At 39.1% G+C, this 18,857-nt stretch overlaps 1 protein-coding gene and 1 long non-coding RNA gene across 2 annotated transcripts; both read right to left on the bottom strand.

Annotated features, from left to right (window-relative positions):
- Positions 1-211: 211 nt before the first annotated feature.
- LOC103704621 lies at positions 212-8,068 on the bottom strand. The gene is made up of 3 exons (XM_039126514.1): positions 6,719-8,068; positions 949-1,207; positions 212-849 (listed from the first exon to the last, which is right to left on the bottom strand). Exons 1-3 carry the CDS (start codon positions 7,774-7,776, stop codon positions 676-678), a joined length of 1,491 nt encoding a protein of 496 aa, XP_038982442.1. The 5' UTR covers positions 7,777-8,068; the 3' UTR covers positions 212-675.
- Positions 8,069-15,093: 7,025 nt separating this feature from the next.
- On the bottom strand, positions 15,094-17,245 carry LOC120110810. The gene is made up of 4 exons (XR_005511918.1): positions 16,238-17,245; positions 15,932-16,067; positions 15,615-15,793; positions 15,094-15,528 (listed from the first exon to the last, which is right to left on the bottom strand). It is a non-coding gene; the product is annotated as an uncharacterized LOC120110810 (long non-coding RNA).
- Positions 17,246-18,857: the final 1,612 nt, after the last annotated feature.

Genomic DNA, 18,857 nt, shown 5'->3' with positions numbered 1-18,857 from the left:
GAATCACAGCTGGTGGGAAACCATGGTTGAAGAGAGATGCATAAGATCGGCAAAATCCGGTGCCTGCTTTGATAGGCCAATGCGAAACCTCCAGTACGAGGATAATTAATGGTGAACATGCCACGCTTAATAGCTTTTTATGGACACCAACAGTATCAAGACGTTACCGAGCCACCGAGGTAACATGATAAGGAAAGAACAAAAGGTACCATTCACCCACAAGCAAAATGCTCTTATTCATTTATCAGGAAATTTTATCACCATGGCCAAAACAATTCGCTGGTATGGGGTTTAACCTGGAACCGGTACTTTACAGCAGCCATATACAAAGATAAAGATACAGAACTAGTTCCGCACAGGTGGACCGCACTCATCATATTCAGATATTCATAAAGCGCAAAAAAAAGAAAGAGAGAGATAGATAGAAAGAAACCTGCCCTTCTCCATCAGTCATCTTCGACAACTGAAAGTAACCGAAAGCAGGAATCGAGTAAAGCAAACTCTCCAAGAAAAAAGATTAAAAAGACTGAAAAGCTCAAAACAACATATTGCAGGGATGCTGATAAATTTCTTTTGATGCTCGCATGTATGCTCCCCTAATTTGCTGTGCGCGAACACTTCAATGCTGCCCTCGAGCCAAAGCAAAACCAACCTAACATCAAGAAAGCAAATGTCTCACACAATTGGGATTGGTATGTCCTCACCATTATTAGAGATTCGCTTTTGAACAGCTTTCACTGCTGCAACTCTAGCTGCATTGGCTGCTTTGTTGGCTGCTGCGACAGCCTTGTTCACCCTATCATCAACCCTCGGCACATCATAAGCTCTCTCTGCTGCTCTTCGTGCTTCCTGAGATACAAATGACCAGCATAAAACTTTTTTATTATTATTTCTGATGTGAAAAGTGTTGGATAACAATTCTTTTATAAAAGAAATCGACCCCATTACCTGAACTGCATTGAGTACTCTGGAATGGTTTACAGCAATTGGTGATCCACTAACGCTGTTCTGGGTGCTCAAAGTATCGAGTACACCATTCTGCCAATGACCGGATTGTGTTTCCCCATTTCTGAATGTGTACATTCCCAAACCCTGTCTTCTTCCCTCATGCCATGCTCCCTCATATCGATGCCCATTTGCAAAACGATAAACACCAAATCCATGCATCTTGTCCGCAAAGTACTCACCAGCATAGGTGTCACCATTCCTTCATATAACAGTGCAAGTACAGAATTAGCGCCAAATGTTTTAGAGTTCAGCTAACTCATGCGATTGCAACCTGACTGTTATCAAACATTGCATGACCATTTACTTTTTCAGTCCTTCTAATTGAAACAAAACACTGGGAAGACATTCTATTTTTGTATTTAGTTTCATAATATGGGATCAAGGTGGTGTTTTGCAGGGTAAGGGTAGAAATTACTGATTGTACTTCCATGATGGGAAAAATATAAGCTTACGATTTGCTCATGTCAGCAAGTCAAACAAAAGCAACCTCTGTTAAATATTAAGTCTACTAGACTGATATCAGCTTCTTGTCATACAAATTCTTATCTGCAAGATAATTTATCAAGCCTAACTTTAAGCCAGATCTATAAGGTAGGCATCATTATTCACAACTGGCAAATATAAAGGAACTGACTTACAAAACAAAAACTACAGACAAGCATATCATTTTGGAAGATAGCATTCCTTATCAATAAACAACCACTTAGTCGACAATAATAGGCCCATATACATCCATATAGGACACTAAAAATGAGGGGAGATACCAATTTGTTGAGATGAGATATTTTTGCTAACTCGAATAGCCTGTTTTGGACAAAAGAGACCAGTGGAAACTTAACAAGGAAAACATAATGACATGAAACTTCATGAATTCACTTCTTTGCAAGAGGTATGAATAGTAATCTAACATAATCAGATTACCATGAAGAAATATGCACAACTTCAATTTTGATTGATTACAGCTGGTCTCAACCAATTTCTTTAGATTCGGCCAACTTTTGTTTCGACTGAAACTCAATTTCTTTAGGTTAACAGCTGAGATGTTTTGTTTAACATAATACAAAATGTTTTAGGTTTGCTGCAAAGCCATAACAATTGGAGATAATATAGACAGTATTCATGTGATAGTTTTGCACAAACTAAAGATCATAAGAGTTAATAAGTAACTGCTAGTGCTATAAACAACTGAAACATGTGGACAATTTTTTTCAGAGCTTTCCAACAAAATTCTGTAACTGAATAAGAATAAAAGTAAAGGGGAGTGTAGTTTGTAGAAGGCAGAACAAACGTTCCGAGTAAAAGACAACTCAATGTAATTGATGCAATTTGTATCTCTGTATCTCTGACCTCAAAAACTAAGCTTTGTTCAAAACCAAAATTCCAAAGGTTCAAAAGAAGAGAAAAATAAATTGAAACTAACAATTATATCAGACAATTCAACTCAAGACAATTCAACTCAAGAAATTCCCATATCCATTAATCAAGCATGATCTGAAAACCATAATGAAAACCAAGTCTAAAACCAAACAAGTCAACTTGATTCATAGTATTCATCCCACATCAAAGTTTAAATATCAGTTATAAGGCCATTTTAGTTGATCTAGTATTGAAAGAATTTTGTCATAAACCAATCCATTGGTTTAGATGTTGGCTTTCATAGTCAATTTCAATCAAAATTTTAGAGTACACAAGCAAAGCAGACCTAGATGAAGGTGGAATATGCTTTAACATCCTGTTCTAGACAGCACATGGAAAATCCAAAACATTCTTATTAAAACTATAAATTATGGCTCCTCTTTGAATGCTGTACCCTCTGTAGCTCTAAAACCAGCAATTCAAAGCCACCATGAAAGGGAGGAGGTAAAAGGAGGGGAAGGAGAGGAGGCAATGGTATACACAATGAAGTAGGAGGCTAACTTTCATGGCAGTAGAACAGGCAACAGGGAGGAGGTCAGCAAAGTGTGGAGTGCATGCAAGCTTGGAAAAGGGGGATACTCTTGAAGAAGTTGGGAACCATAAGGGAACATTTTGCAGATGATAGAAAGGAGTTTGGAGACGGAGCATGGTTTTATAGGCTGAAATAGGGTCAAAAATCTGAACTTTGGTGCCTTAAGATGTTGCTGTATCAGATGGAAGCTACAAAAAAGCAGAAGTTGAAATAGAAAGAATCTTAAGGACCCACCCCAACCTGGAAGGCACACATATACATGAATCTCTTTTTTCCTTCAATTGTTTCACATCTCAATCTCCCTCTTTAGATCTTGCTAAAAAATTGTTCAGTAAAGGGAAAAATTAAAGAAAGAATGTTCTAAAGGAAAAAGAATTACTTTGAAAATAAGCAACATAACAAGAAAGATCTTTGGGTTGTCCCTGGCTGGAGCATTGAGTTATATTTGGTCTCCACATAACAGCATCAAAGGTTAAACTGTACCAGAAATAGAATCTCAAAGTGTAAACCTAACGAACTGAACACTTATAATTAGCTTGCATTAATTTATTAACTTGGACCTTGATCATTTTTAAAGCTGTTTTAATGAGACTATTACAATATTAGATTACTCATATGGTCTTTGCAACAAATGGATGGTGTCCCGAATGTTGAATAAATGATTTGTTCTATCTACCTAATCGAGGCTCTTTTTGCCATAAAAACCTTTAGTTTATTCCACACGTCCTTATTTACTCTCAAAAACAAAGCATAATCTCAAGATGGATCCGCTATTCGTAACAATCGCACAATGGAACGACATAAACCCCTCGCTGAACCTACAAAACCACCAAATTATCTTTATTGAAGCAAATCATCACACTTTGCAATGTTATCATTTTATTAAAATAAGGCCTTGTGACTTTTTAACTTAATTTAAGGTGTTGCATTATTGTTGATTTTATTATTCTAAGATAATGTGAGATCCCACCTTAAATTAGGAAAGAAATTCTAGCAGTATTAAATAAGCGGAGTGGAGGGTGGGGATGCAAAAGAGTCACACAACACATTTTTAAGTGGAACCTTATTTTGCTACTTTATAAAAGCTCTCAAAAAATCTGCTATATGGGTGGAATCTATGTTAAATGTTAACCAACATCCAACATCTATTAGGATTCTTATCTCTTTTTTTTTTCCCCTTACATGGAGTAACCACAATAAGAAAAAGTATACTAGGAGTTTTTAAGAAACAAGCAGAATAGGATATCTCCCTATAAAATTAGGAGAAAGGTCAATTTTGCCAACTTCTTATGTAAAATATTCCATTCTGGTTTAATATTGGACTTGAAGTAAAGCTGCAAAATCACCCACAAAACCAAGTAGTAAACCTATCCCGGGTAGTCATGCAGGTGCCCAAGCAACTGAGTACAGTGTTAAACGATTATTTATTCACCTAATTCATCAGTAATATTTACTTATTTAGGTTTTCTACAATTTGCAAGAAGCTAAGTTGACATGCCTTAAGGCAAAGTGAGAGTTGATTGGATATTATTAGTTACTTTAGCTCAAATGGTAGAGATTATTGAGGTTACTTGGTCATCCAACTTACTGGAGGCTGAAGCTCGGGTTTAGAGTTGACAAAAGAACTTTTGGCATAACTAGTTTAACACTTTTACTATTTTCTTACTACAATTTGATCTCTCTTTGGAATCAAATATGATATATCTCGCTTCCCTATCAGCATCCATGTAAAAGAGATACCTATACATGTACAAATATGTGCTTATGTGTTAAGTGTGCATATTATTGTTTATTCTCATACATGTTAGTGCATGCACAACAATCTACGTAGTGACTATGTATGTGTTCTTAGGTCCATCTATTTCCCAGGTGAGCCCCCATAACAACAATTGTTCGAGTATTCACTTTACAATTATGCATTCAAAACTTCATTCATATTTACCCGTTAGCCCCCTTTTCTTTCCAAAACTCCTATGACACATTAATTTTTAATTTAGAGTTGATCCCCGAGTTCAAATTGCATCAACTTTCAAAATTGAAAAAATGACAAACAAAGACATCCTTCACATTAAATTCAACCAGTAGGCTATAGCCCACAATAAGAACTAAAATCTTGACACGAGTATTTGTCTTGGTTGGTCCCAGGTCAGTAATATATGGGGATGGGTTGGGACATCGCGATGAATCGAAACAACCATTAACAAGATGAAAAGGGAAAAAAAAAAAATTCTCTCCTGGGGTGCCAGGCTATCCTAAGTGTGGGACGTAATCATCCTAGCTGGTACCAACTAGGATAGTCATGACTCACGAGATCTAGGTTCATGAGTCAACTGGTGTCCCGGGGATGTTTCAAGTACAACCATTTTCTTGTCAATACAGTACCATATTGACAAGATGCATGGGACACACCAAGACATGAATACTTGGCCTACAACCAATGTTCTCCAATCTAGTCTCTGAAATACAAATCATGCCAAGTTTTTGCATCTGCAATAATTGTCCCGCCACCATCTTTTTTTGTAAGTTCACTCAAGGAACTCACATTGCAAAAGATAATTTTCATGGAAGAACCACAAAAATTTACTTCCCCACTCCTCTTCAAGATTCCTTGAACCCTCTTGTCCAACCAAGCTTTAACAACTAAATCCTCTTTATACCATTTTGAATCTATTTGCTAGCTTTCAACATGATTCGCCAGTTTTTCAGGAAAAGGTAGATTTTCATCAAATATCATGAAAAGGAACACCGTCGATAGGCTAAGGTAGGCCAAACTAACACCAATAAATCAAGTCCCTCCGTAAATATGTGGCCTCACATAGCCAAGATAAGAAATCTAACATTTAGGTCATCTTGTCGTTAAGCATACAGCACCGACATCAATAGTGATTCCTAAAATATCCTATAATCATTTAGTAGCCCTTTTTTTCCTTAGGAAATGTCTAAAGAAGACAAAGTACCGACATGACATGGCGGGATGCACCGGGATGTGAATCCTTGACCTACAACCAATCTTCTCCAACCTGGCCTCTTAAATACAAACCATGCCAAGTTTTTGCACAGGCAATAATAATCCCACCACCATCTTCTTTCCAGGTTCACTCAACAACTTACAAAGATAATCCTCATGGAAGAACCACAAAAGATTTCTATTCCCCATCCCCTTCAAGATTCCCTAGAATTTTTCATCACATATCATGCAAAAGAAACACATGCTTTCTTTCACGCTAAAGAATCTAAAAGCACCATATTCCTAAGACAAGCAGTGGTATGGAAACTATTTGCTCTCTGTTGATTTTGGGGAGTTGGGTTTCAGATGTTTCATGATAATCCCTTTGAAATGCTGGATGCGGATTGAAGAGTAATAACTATTCTACCGGATGTTTCCATCCATATTAATCTATAAAGGTCATTGTAGTTGCCTTGTTAACAGTAGTCACCATTTTTCTTTTGGCCACTGCCAAAGCAAATCAACCAGAACTGACAACCTGTAGGCTTCCAAAATTTTTAAACAGAAATAAGAAGGTGCAGAAAAGGGAAACCCCAACAAATAAATCATTTACTGCAGCTAGCCCGTTATGGTTAAGAAATCAAAAACGCTGTTTATCCCAAAAAACCCAAACTATGTAGTTTCTTAAAAACCAATGGTAACCAAAGGAAAGCATTTCAATCTCCGCGACCCAAAGATCCGCATATTGCGCACTTTTTAGAAAACAGCCAAGAATTTGAAATAGAGAATTCAAGGTAACTTGTTCAATCTCTTACCTGAAATGGTAGTGTCCAAGCCCATGCTTGACCCCCCACTTGAACTCTCCGACGTATCGGCTCCCATCTTCGCATGTGTGCACTCCGCAACCATGGCTCTGCCCGTTGGACCACTCCCCGGCATACACATCCCCCGTGTAGAACCGATACACCCCGAACCCATGGCGGAGACCGTGCCGGTACTGGCCCCTGTACCGGCTTCCCCGGGCCCAGGTCTCTACCCCATACCCATCGTACTTCTCGTCGACCCAGTCTCCCTCATACCTCCCGCTCATGTAGTAGTAGTATACCCCGCTTCCCGAGCACTTGCCCTGGTGGAACTCTCCCTCGTAGACGTCCCCGTTGCTGTAGACCTGGACCCCAAGGCCCGAGGCCGGGCGGCGGTCGGCCTTGGGCTTGTCGTCGGAGGAGCCGATGGACCAGAGGACGGGGGAGGGGGACTGGCGGCGGGGGAGGTGGTGGCGGGGGAGAAGGAAGGCGGAGGAACGGGAGAGGAGGAGGCGGAGGGAAGGGAGGGGGAAGGCGTTGAGGGAGAGGGCGAGGAGGAGGAGGAGGACGGAGGAGAAGGCGAGGGCAGAGAGGAAGTCAAGGAGGAGGGACCGGCCGGCGGCAGTGCCGGAGGAGGGGGAGAGGAGGAGGTAGAGGAAGGGGAGGGAGAGAAGGAGGAGAAGGCGGAGGCGGAGGTGGAGCCGGCGGAGGAGGTGGCGAAGGGCGGAGCGCGTGGCGGCCGCGGAGAAGTGGGGGAGTAGGCGGGCGTGGTGGTTGTGGCGGCCGGGGGCGGGGGAGGGAGAAGGTCGGCGGTGGTGGCGGGTGGCGGCGGGGGAGGCGTTCATGACGGGGCGCTTGTGGGGGGCGGAGGGGAGGAGGTGGGGGGCATGGTGGGGATCGGAATTAGGGTTAGGGTTAGAATTATTAGGGATGTGGATTTGGAGAAAAGAAGAAGGAGGGTGGTGGGGGTGGTGATAGAGGGGGAGGAGAGGGTTGGGGGAGCGGCTGAAATCGGAGGAGAGACCGAAGCTTTCCTTGCCGATCTGAGCCTCTGATGTCTTGTGATGCATTTAATGAGACGGCGACGGTCGCTGCTGCTTCTGCGGCGGCTTCTTCCCCTTATTCATCACAGAGCCTCTCTTTTTCCTCTCTCTCGCAACACAAATCCAAACACACGCACCCCCCAATATCCCTTCTTTTCTTTTATTTACACTATCTCGCTGCCTCTTAGTATTTGATGATGTCTCTGTATGCGTATTGATGATATTGTCTTGTTTGACGAGGGAGGGGATGGAGGGGCGAAAGAGAGGAGAGGAAGGGGATGGGGGCGAAAGGGTTGCTGTTTTTTATGCGGGAGAAGGGCACGTTGGGGAGCCAAGAAATGTCCCGGAGATTTTGGTAAATAATTCCAAGATGCCTTCTCCTGCCCTTCCAAATTCCCTTTTCAATTTTTAATTTGTTGTCAGAAAATTTATTGAAGGGTCAGAGACTAGAAAGAGTTAGATGGCCAAGTTTCTTTTTCAGAAAAATGGAGGGTAAAAAATACTTGCTATTTTTATATTGTTGAGTGATAACAATATTTTTTTCTTCTTTGGTCCTTTTCAGATTTATGGCAAATGGAAGGGTGGCCTTTACCCATTGATTAATATAAGTTATTCTACCAATTTAGCCACTCGGCATCCTCACAATAGCATGGTGTTTATAGTGTTTTAGCAGTGATAAAAGTTTGGATTCAATATATTCTGCAAACACAAGAACAATATTTTAAAAAAAAAAATAGGATTAAGAATAACATAAATTATAATTTTTTATTTCAAGAAGGATCATTTATGAGCTCATAGTCTAATGTACTGCTTTAGGAAGTTAGGATGGAACCCACATCTTTTGGATGATTTTATATTTGTGTTGATATGTAGACCAAAGCATAAAGGAGGTAGGAATTGTTCCTTGAAATTAACTCGAGGTAAAATTGATGGCAACGGATTCAATTCAGAGTCTACATCCGACGATGATGCCATTGGGTTTAATTTCCAATAACAATTCTACCATCTATTTTTATCAAAAATATCCTCATCATAGGGGAACCGGTTTGGAATTTGTAAGCCATGATGATTACGTAATTGCCCATGAGAATTTTCAGGTATCATAATCCATTAAACCTCCTTAATATCATTTTTCATTTACCACCTACTACTATGAAAATTGTATTCCTTTCGTGACATTCATATATAATTCTATTTGAATATTAATCTACATAACTGTTTTCATTTCGAGGCAGGAATAATGATTCAATAATGTTTAAGGGAGATCACCTCAGTAGATCACCTCTTTATATGACAAATTTAAGCAGAGATCTTGACATTAATATATGACACTGTTTGAATATTAATCTACATAATCAACTTTATTTCGAGGAAGGAATAATTGTTCGATAATGTTTAAGGTAAACCACCTCTTTATATGACAAAATTAATTAGAAAGGTTTGTACCAGAGCTTGTTTAAGAGATCATCGACTAGATGCTTAGAGGACAATTTATCTTATACATACAAAAACAATTTTTTGTCTTATACTAATCTTGATCCTATTATATTAAGCAATTGTTTAGGGAGGGCCGGTTCAAATATTCTTTCAGATGTAATGGCTTGACTCATCAAAAAAAAAAAAAAGGATGGGAGCTTTAAATATTTGCCAGCTTAGAAGGCAGCTCGTAGTTTTTTGAGCAATGATAGGCCAACAACTGATGTGACATCTACCTCTTGTTTTCCATTTGGAAGGATTCTTGACATGATGGCAGATGGTTGAATAACTAATATTTGAGCATTCAGTTTTGGCTACCTAAGTGTTATCTAAACAGTAGTCAGATGATGAAGTTAGAATCTAGGCTGAGACAGTTTAGCTTATATTTTACTATGTCTTCATGTATTCTGGGATTTACTCTAAGGCTTGATATTATGAAGGTGCTTATGTATGCAAGTATTATTCATATATTGTGTTTTATGTTCTTCTGGTTTGTGATAAATCCCAAAGAGGTGCCGGATAAGGGATTCATTTTAATTTAGCCTGCATAGATTTACCGGTCAATGAGTGCATAATCACTTAAAGTCTTTAAATCAAATAAAACTATTTAGCAAGTGGAGGTTGAATAACTTCATTTGGGTCGCTGGAGTGGTTTAATTTCTCTAGATTTCTGGAGAAGTTAGCCTTTATTCAGAATATGGAAGAAAACTAATATTTTTTTTGAAGTAATTAAGATCAAAGTGACAGGCGAAGACTCAGCTCTTTCTTTCAAGTATAGATAGAGAGTGGTGAAGGATTCTCGGAACAACAAAGTAACTAGTAAAAGGCTTGTCAGTTAATAGTTCTAGAAATGATCTTCTGCACAACTTTGACATGATTCTGGAAGTCTGTAATTTCTTATTTTCAAGCAAATTGATGTTCTGATCTTCTGGTGAATGTTTTGGTTATAGTGGATGTGCTTTTGAAAAATTTTTGGCAACACTTCTTCAAGCAAGATAGTGCAAAAGTTTCTCTTTAATTCCTTCGTTATTTGTGAGGTAAGAACCATCAGTTGAAAGTTATGCGGGTGTTGTTAATGCTTGATCTCAGTTGGGATACTTATAATAAGCTTCATTAGTTTTTGTGAAATATGTTTGTCTTTTTATTCCCTATCTTCTGCCAAACCTCAAATGATAGCTGGGTCCGCATAACCTGCAATTCCTTGTTTAGACATTACCTTTCAAAGATGTTAAGGCTTTTTTGTTCCCATATTGATTTCCAAATGATGTTCTCCTGCTCTATCCAGTCTCCAACCATGACAACTTCACCAATTAAATGTTCAAACCCTATTTTCTTTGGGTGATATCTTGCGACAAATTCGTGACACTCCTTGTTCATATTGTGCTATACAAGTCAACCTACATCGGAATGATTTTGGGGGAAATAAGATGTTGATGTTGAAGCCTCTGGGTTCACAATATTAGCTTTGTTTACCCTCTCATGTATATCTGAAATGCTCATCAGACTTGCATCAAATGGAGCTGTTGAATGTGGTAGTTATTACCAGTCCATTTTTTTCTCTGTTTGTCTTTAAATTTGTGCAATAAAGGTTCTCAAATTGATGACGTGGGATGTTTTTTCTTTGACGTTTAATTGCACAATTTTGCTGGTGCATGAGATAGAACATCAAACAAGATGAAGTATAGACAAACTAACTATTCTGTAGTAGTGTTGCTTTATAATTTTATCTTCTAGATAGTTGTTAGATAATTCTGTTTCTGTTTTGTTCTATACAAATTCGACAGACCATCAATCTACATTTATACCATTTAAGTCGGTTCTCATTGGAGAAGCATGCTTTTTCTTGTAACTAATCTTGCTGTTATGAATGGTGTTCTTCTATGTAAGTGTGCTTCATATTGGCTATTAGGATCCATGATCTTCTATCAACTGCAAGCTGCCTATAAAATCCGATGTTACAGACATATTGGCATTTGTTAGAATTGTTTAAAATGAGATGCATGTATAATCATTTGTCTGCATGTGTTATGCATCATCAAATAGAAAAGAAAAAAAGAAAGCAGTTTGTGACCTGGAAGTTCTATGGATTGAAAAGTTTAAATTAACAACAACAGCAGAAAAAAAAACATCATGCAGATTTGAAGCACAAATATGAGATTTATAAGGCAAATGCACTACAAATCAAATGCACCATAAACATCATGGATGTGTACTGCATATTATTTTTAGTAAAGATTATAAGTATCAAAAATTGTTTATCAACTTAATGAAGTCTAAGTAAATATGCACTTGTAAACTTCAATTCTAGCCTTCAAATCATCAGATATTTATCAATTATAATATGATACATGATATATAGATTGGCTGGATGTACATGATGCAGTCTGATTTATTAGAAGGAAAGAGAAGAAAAGTTACGCACACAAATACATACATACATAAAATTAGAAGTTGCGGATTCTTAGTATACTATGCTGAGAAGTTCATGATGATTTACCCAAAACTTGCAAGCTATCCATACTTTTCCAAAGGAACAAAAAAAAAAGGCAGCAGGAAGAAGCAAATTGTGTATATTGCACATATGTTGTGTATAATGGTATATTCCCTTATTTATAATCTCATCATCAATTACAGAACTGTTGATGCTCTTGAACAGCTCAAAGAGTACCTCTACTTCACTGACAGTGACTAGAAGATACAATGGAACTTAGTAACAGAAAAACTAAACTTCCAAAATAAACAGAATCAAGGTGAGGACAATATGTGGCCCACCTTTAGATTTCTTTTTCCTTCTAACACAAGGATAAAGAGGACAATATTCACCAGCTTATAGAATAATACACTCCATGTACACTGATGTATCCTATGATTGATTGCTAACTGTTACATCCTGTAGCTAGTTATCTCAGAAGATAAAAAAGGAGAAAATATAAATTCTTATTAATTGAATAAAGTTGAAGAAAAAAAGATTTGTAAGTGTGGCATGCACTTGGGAGGACAGATTCATCAGAAAGAACTAAAATTTCTTTCAAGTTTCATTTCAATGTAGCATGATTGGTACATGGATAGTTAGAGAAATAATGGACCATTCAATTCAGAGGAAGTGGGAGAATTGAGCTACTAGCTTATTTGGTATAATTTGACCAAAAGCAGTAGAGATCATATAGTCATTGAAGAGTTCAAATTAAGTAGCCACAAGGTACACACCTCGGCCAAGAAGCCTAATAAGTAAAACATTTACGAGTCACATTTTTATCTGATACAGGGTATTAGAATTTAGAGAGTCCTAAAAGCTAATCAAACATCCTTTATAGCAGCGAAAAATCAAGAAGTAAAGCAAAACTTGAAACCAGTATCAAATATCATATAGATTCCGATTGATGGAATGTGTCCAAATGTTTTAAATCCAGCAGGACCAGGGGCATCCCAACCGCCCCATCCTGTTCCTGTGAGAAACAGGGCTAGGCAGAGGCAGAACTCTGAAACCCACCCATCCAAGGAAAAAAGAATGAAAGAAAGGAACGAAGAAGAAAAGGGGAAAGAAAGGAAGTAAAGAAGAAGAAAATGGAAAGAAAGAAAGGAAAGAAGGGAGAAGAAAAAGAAAGGAAGAAAAAAGGAAATAAGGAAAGAAAGAAGAAGAAAAAGAACAAAAGGAAGAAAGAAGAAAAAGAAAGGAGAAACCAGGATGCCCCCATGCGATTTAAAACCTTTGGAATGTACTGACATAAAAGTTAGTGAAGTTCTTGGAGAGACGAAATTTAGGCAAGGAAAGCCTAGGCCCAAAACATGATCAAAATAAGAATCCTTTCCTTTACCAACTTAAAAAAATGACTTACTTTGAGATCTAGGGGCAAAAAGGTTTTATAATCCTAGCTATCTAGCTAGCGATGACCTGTAATAATAGGTTTTGTACTTATATTAAGCAAATAGTTATGCTATCATTTGATAATAAAACATTCTAATTTTTCTGATATCTTGCCAAGAGGGCTAGAATTTCTATACCTTCTAAAGTTCAAACTTTCCTCCTTTTAAGCATTATAATTTGACACTCATAGAAAAAGGCAAAATGAAGAAATGTTAACCATGTAGCTGACTGTCAGATACTTCAGATGAGATTTCTTTGGATCTCCTCAGCGAAACAATTCACTTGGACAAAGAAAATCTCAGAAGCTATGCCAATCTTAATATCACCTTAAACTCACAATCTTGATATAACCTTAAACGATAAAATCATTATTTGATTAGACTGACCCACTGTTGAATCCTAAGGAACCTACATCTGAAGAATAACCTTGTTGTGAATTCATGAATTGAACATGCGTACCCGAACCATCCACAACCATCTGCATATTCCAACAAATTCATCTACAACACACAAGAATGCTAATTTTATGCAAACCCCCCTTCTCAATTCAACAATTTTTTTTCTACTTTAAAAACAGAAGAAAAAGGGAAAGTTGGCGAACTAAATAAAAACCATCAAATAGCCAAACAGAATAAGAACACTAAAAGAACGAAGGAACAACATCGAAGCTCTTTGCTAAGACCCTAACATTAAAATATAATATAGGCAGAAGAAAAAGGAAAAAATCACTTACTTGAAATAATTCAAAAAAAGAGGAATTTCTTAAAGAAAAAAAAGAAAACTTCAACTAGAGATGATCAGAATCAAAGGAAAACTGATTCCAAATGAATTAGAAAACGAAAAAGATAACCTAACCCTAACCCTAAAGGACATGGGGAGGGAGAACGGAGGAGAGCAGCCACCAAGGTAGTAGCCTGGTGGTAAGGGGGCGATAATTCCGCCCAAGTTGCCCGGGTTCGAAACGCGCGGGCGTCGATTAAATTAGGGGACCGGATGCCCCACGCTCGGCTGGCTTGTTGGCGGTTATGCTTTCCTTCCACTTGTACCAAGGTGGCGCTGGGGTGACGTACCCACACGTGAGGCGGTGAACCCAGTGGGGTGAGCCCACGGGTCGGGGAAGGCACGCGAAACCTGCGACCTGTATCGAACATTCCCTAGTGGAAGGGGGGCCCAGTAATGGGGCTGCTACGTGGGTGGGCTGGTCCCTCCCCCTCCCCTCCTATTTTTTACCAAAAAAAAAAAAAAAAAGGGAGAACGGAGGACGTACAGGACGGAATTCCGCCAGGAACTCGCCGAGAGAATGCCGCGGAGATGGAGGGGTATATATAGGGGTGGCAATCGGGTCGGGTTGGACATAAACGGGTCGGGTCATATATAGGTCGGGTCAGAAAATCATAAACCTGAACCTGACCTGTTTATTAAACAGGTCAGAAATTGCAACCTGAACCTGACCTGTTTAATAAACAGGTAACCCGACCCGACCCGTTTAACCTGTTTAATAAACAGGTCACCTGTTTGCCCAACCCGACCCGACCCGTTTAACCTGTTTAGTCTAACCTAGGGGTGGCAATCGGGTCGGGTTGGACATAAACGGGTCGGGTCATATATAGGTCGGGTCAGAAAATCATAAACCTGAACCTGACCTGTTTATTAAACAGGTCAGAAATTGCAACCTGAACCTGACCTGTTTAATAAACAGGTAACCCGACCCGACCCGTTTAACCTGTTTAATAAACAGGTCACCTGTTTGCCCAACCCGACCCGACCCGTTTAACCTGTTTAGTTTAACCCATGCTGACCCGACCTGTTTAACCTGTTTATCCAACCCGACCCGACCTGTTTAACCTGTTTGTCTAAAGCTATCAGTAATTAAGAAAATAAGTTAAAAAAAATGGTTGCTCAGCGATCACTAAAGCTGAAAATAACTGACCCGACCTGTTTGTCTAATTGAAAATGTGAAGGCAGTTTAAGCTTGGCAACACATAAATCTCTAGTCAAAGAACTGGAACACAGTAGAGCATATTCAATGCTCTTATGAGCTGGTTTTCATTCTGCCAAGGTGTACATTGTATAACAATACATTCTCCATCTGAATCATTTTTGGTAATCGCTGCCAAAAGAAATTAAGAGAGAATCGCCTGTGAATCTCAATTAACAGTACAGTCTCGAACCTAATTTATTTGAATTGAAGAAATGGCAGATGACACTTCTTTGGCTCTTGGGTCACCATTTTCCAGTGACACACCTTTAGGATCTTCTCTAACAAGCAGGGGCAAAACACCGACTGAGCTCCAAGATTTGATTACAGCATTGTTGGCTTCTCCCAATATAATAGCAAAAACTGCATCATAACCACCTGCTCCAGGGACTCCTGCTAATAGAACTCCTTCCATATTCATAGTGGCATCCAAAAGCTGAGTTTGTGATTCTGGCTCTATCTGCAAAGTTAGCAGGGAAAAAAGACTAATAAGCTGAGTTCACCATGCAAGGCAAGTTGAAAAATCCAATGACAACTGCATCATACACAGTGAGAGTTTTAACACCAGCATGTGTGATATATCCCAATTTAACATCCTTTTAAACAAGTGCAGGCCGCATATCACATATGCCAATCACTAAAAATTCCACCCAACAACAAAATTTACTGTATCAGTAACCTCTCTTCCTTCTCATCTTTGTTCCTTGCTGCCTGAAATCTTGAGCCTGCAAATGAAGGATAAAGCAAATTCCCAAATTAAAAAAGCTTGGTGCTGCCATTTAGCAAAACAAGCATATTAGAACTAAACCCAGTGTAGGGGGTACACATGTAAAGTATTAAGCCATAAATTTGGGGTTGCTTACATCCTATTATGTCATGTTTTCCTATCCATGGTCAAATCCTCTGATATAGAATCTCTGATACACCGCGTGAATCCAAGTATTCATTGGTATCATCAACCTTTAATTAAACCTTCATCCTGAATTCGGATGAAAACACCTGGAGAAATTTTCTCACTTCCTTTACTTATGCAATTACTAAATAACGTCTTAAATGCTATAGAGACAAAGTGTCCACTGATCTCCCAGTGACTTTGTGTTAGTGAACTTGCAAAGTATATAAACATAAGAAAATGAATAATGGAAAAGGATAGGAATATAAAGAATTACCTTTGTCACCCAGGTTATTGTTTTCCTTGTTCCCATTTCTTTCCTGTAATCTTGCTATCATGCAACCAGGAAACAAATGCAATCCTTTCTAGTCAGGATCTCTCACAGCTAAATTAGTCAGCAGGAAAATGCATTTGATAAGCCATCCACCTATCTCTCTTGCAAACACCCAGTCATTAACATCTAACAGTTCCCAATTGTTTTCAGCATATAAAAAAATTCACCAGAAGTGCACATACAATAAGAAATTGTCGGTATGACAGGAATGATACAGGTTAAAACTTAATGTGCGAACATACAGGCCAGTCTGGGTCAATCACAAGCATTTATAATTGGATAACATAAGCAAAAGCCACAGAGTAAAAAAAAATGCCACAGAGTACGACATGTTTCAATGCTGTTTGGAAGGGAAATGGAAAGAAAATAAGTTAAACAAATGCCACAGAGTAAGGCAAAAGCCACAGAGCCACCCAATGTCAGAAGCACTGGAACATACACAAGCTACCCACGAGTCAAATCAATATCAATGTGGGTGCCCCGTGTTCCTCATTTCCAAAAGAAAAACAAAACGACATGTTTCAATGCTTCTCTGCTATCATCCTGTTTCAATGTCAGTAGATACTTCTAAGTGATTGCAATTGCTTCTCTGCTATCATCCTGTTAAAAAGAAACACAGAGTACGACATGTTTCAATGCTGTTTGGAGGCGACGGCGGACGGCAGCACAAACCCTAAATCCCTAAGGCCACGAACTCACGATTCACGGAATTACGAAGTCGAGAAGTCTCAACTCTCAAGTCACGGGCGGTGGACGGGTTAAACCTTAAACGGGTCGCGCTGAAAAGCCTGAAATTGGGCCGACGCGGGAAGTTGGGCCGTTGGGCTGAATAGCTGATGCAAATAAAACGGGTTAAACGGGTCGGATACGGGTCAGACATTTAAAACCCGTATCTGACCCAATTAATAAACGGGTCAGACATTTAAAATCCGTATCCGATCCGAACCCGTTTAGACCAAACCCAAACCTGTTTATGGCGGGTCGAACGCGGGTCGGGTTGGCGGGTCGGGTCATATTTTGCCACCCCTAGGTATATATAGAGGGACGACACGGCGATAAGGAAAACAGCGATCGAATGGTTCGGATTTGGGGTGAGATTTTTGAGGGCGGAGGCCGACGGAGCAGGGATCCGGAGATCGGCGATGGGATCGCGGGGGACCGGGAATAGAGAAGGGCGGCGGTGTCGGCGAGCAGCGCAACGCGGATACCTACCGGTGAGCGGCCGCCACGTGGCGGTGGGCGGGGGTTCGGCCCGCCCCCGGGAACAGAATTCTTCGCCCCAACGTACTCTTTTTGGCGCCATGCAGCGTTTCTAATCCCCGTCGCGTCAACGGGGGCCGTTCTCTACCACACTTACACGCGACATGCTACTGCTACAGTACGATGCATCATATTTTTAAAGAGGAAAGGTGTAAAAAAGGAAAAAAAATCTTTGATGCAGATCTAAATCTTACTTAATGTCATTGACTTTCATGTCGGACAGCGATGGATATAATACATTTTAGTTGTCGGAGGAAGTCAGGACGGTGATTCGCTGTTATAGAAAATAAAATGTAATGATGGCAAGATGATGATTTCTATCTAATAAAATCACTGGCCACCCAATGTAATGTTTTAAAGTGAGGCTACAAGGAGTGCGTTATTTCTAGAGAGAGAACATATTTGATACAAAATCAACATGTATCTAGTTGAGGTAATCAGCTCGAATGGCCTGCAACTCAAGAATTTTTTAAAGCTTACGCTGCAAAGGCTTTGCCTGCTATGGGCACTAGCTCTATCTTTGACAGTAAGGAGAGGACAAGCATGCAAGAAAGCTTATTGATTGATAAAAAAGGTGACAAATCTCATGGCTAGGATAGATGTGTAGATATGTCATTAGTGTTAGATTAGCTGAAAGTAGGAGAATCGAAGGATGATGATGCGAGTAGCATGAGTTTAGATACATCAATTTTTAAGAACTTTTGCTACTATTATACCATCCATTCGAAAAAAAGAAAGATAAGGTAAAACTTGAGTTACGATCAAATTACTCTACTGCTACTCCTATAGATGAAATAGAGTCTAACTAGAGAATTAAAAGCAAGTAATTTAAATATAAAGATAAAAACAAAGATAAAATAAAACAAACTGGTTTTTTTAATCAACAAAATGATCCTTCTTCATAGTTACCATATCATATTTATAAGTAACTGCCTTTAATGGGTAAAATAGGTGCTACTACTCATTTTGGACATTTGTCCTTGCTATTATGTGCCACAGTTTATTACTGTCATATATGATAGATAGTGTTGCCTCGTCTCTGACATCATAGGTAGTAAGAAAATGGATACCTATTTGGCCTTTTCTTATCCTAACTTGGTGTGCTGAAGGACTTGTTGATGGATGAAAAGTGTGACAAGTTAGATAGCTATAATAGATAGACGTACAGGGTGCCGCTGACGTTGGAGCAGCTAGAAAGATGATAATCGAAGAGAGGATACAATTATCCATATGCATTAATTTTCAAAGATTTTCGCCACCATTACACCACTATTCAAAGAAGATAAATTTGGATAGGAATATG

The sequence above is a fragment of the Phoenix dactylifera genome, chromosome 5 (assembly GCF_009389715.1).
Source record: "Phoenix dactylifera cultivar Barhee BC4 chromosome 5, palm_55x_up_171113_PBpolish2nd_filt_p, whole genome shotgun sequence".
Lineage (NCBI taxonomy): Eukaryota > Viridiplantae > Streptophyta > Magnoliopsida > Arecales > Arecaceae > Phoenix > Phoenix dactylifera.
Note: the sequence above shows the minus strand (reverse complement) of the source record. Positions and strands in the feature narration are given on the sequence as shown.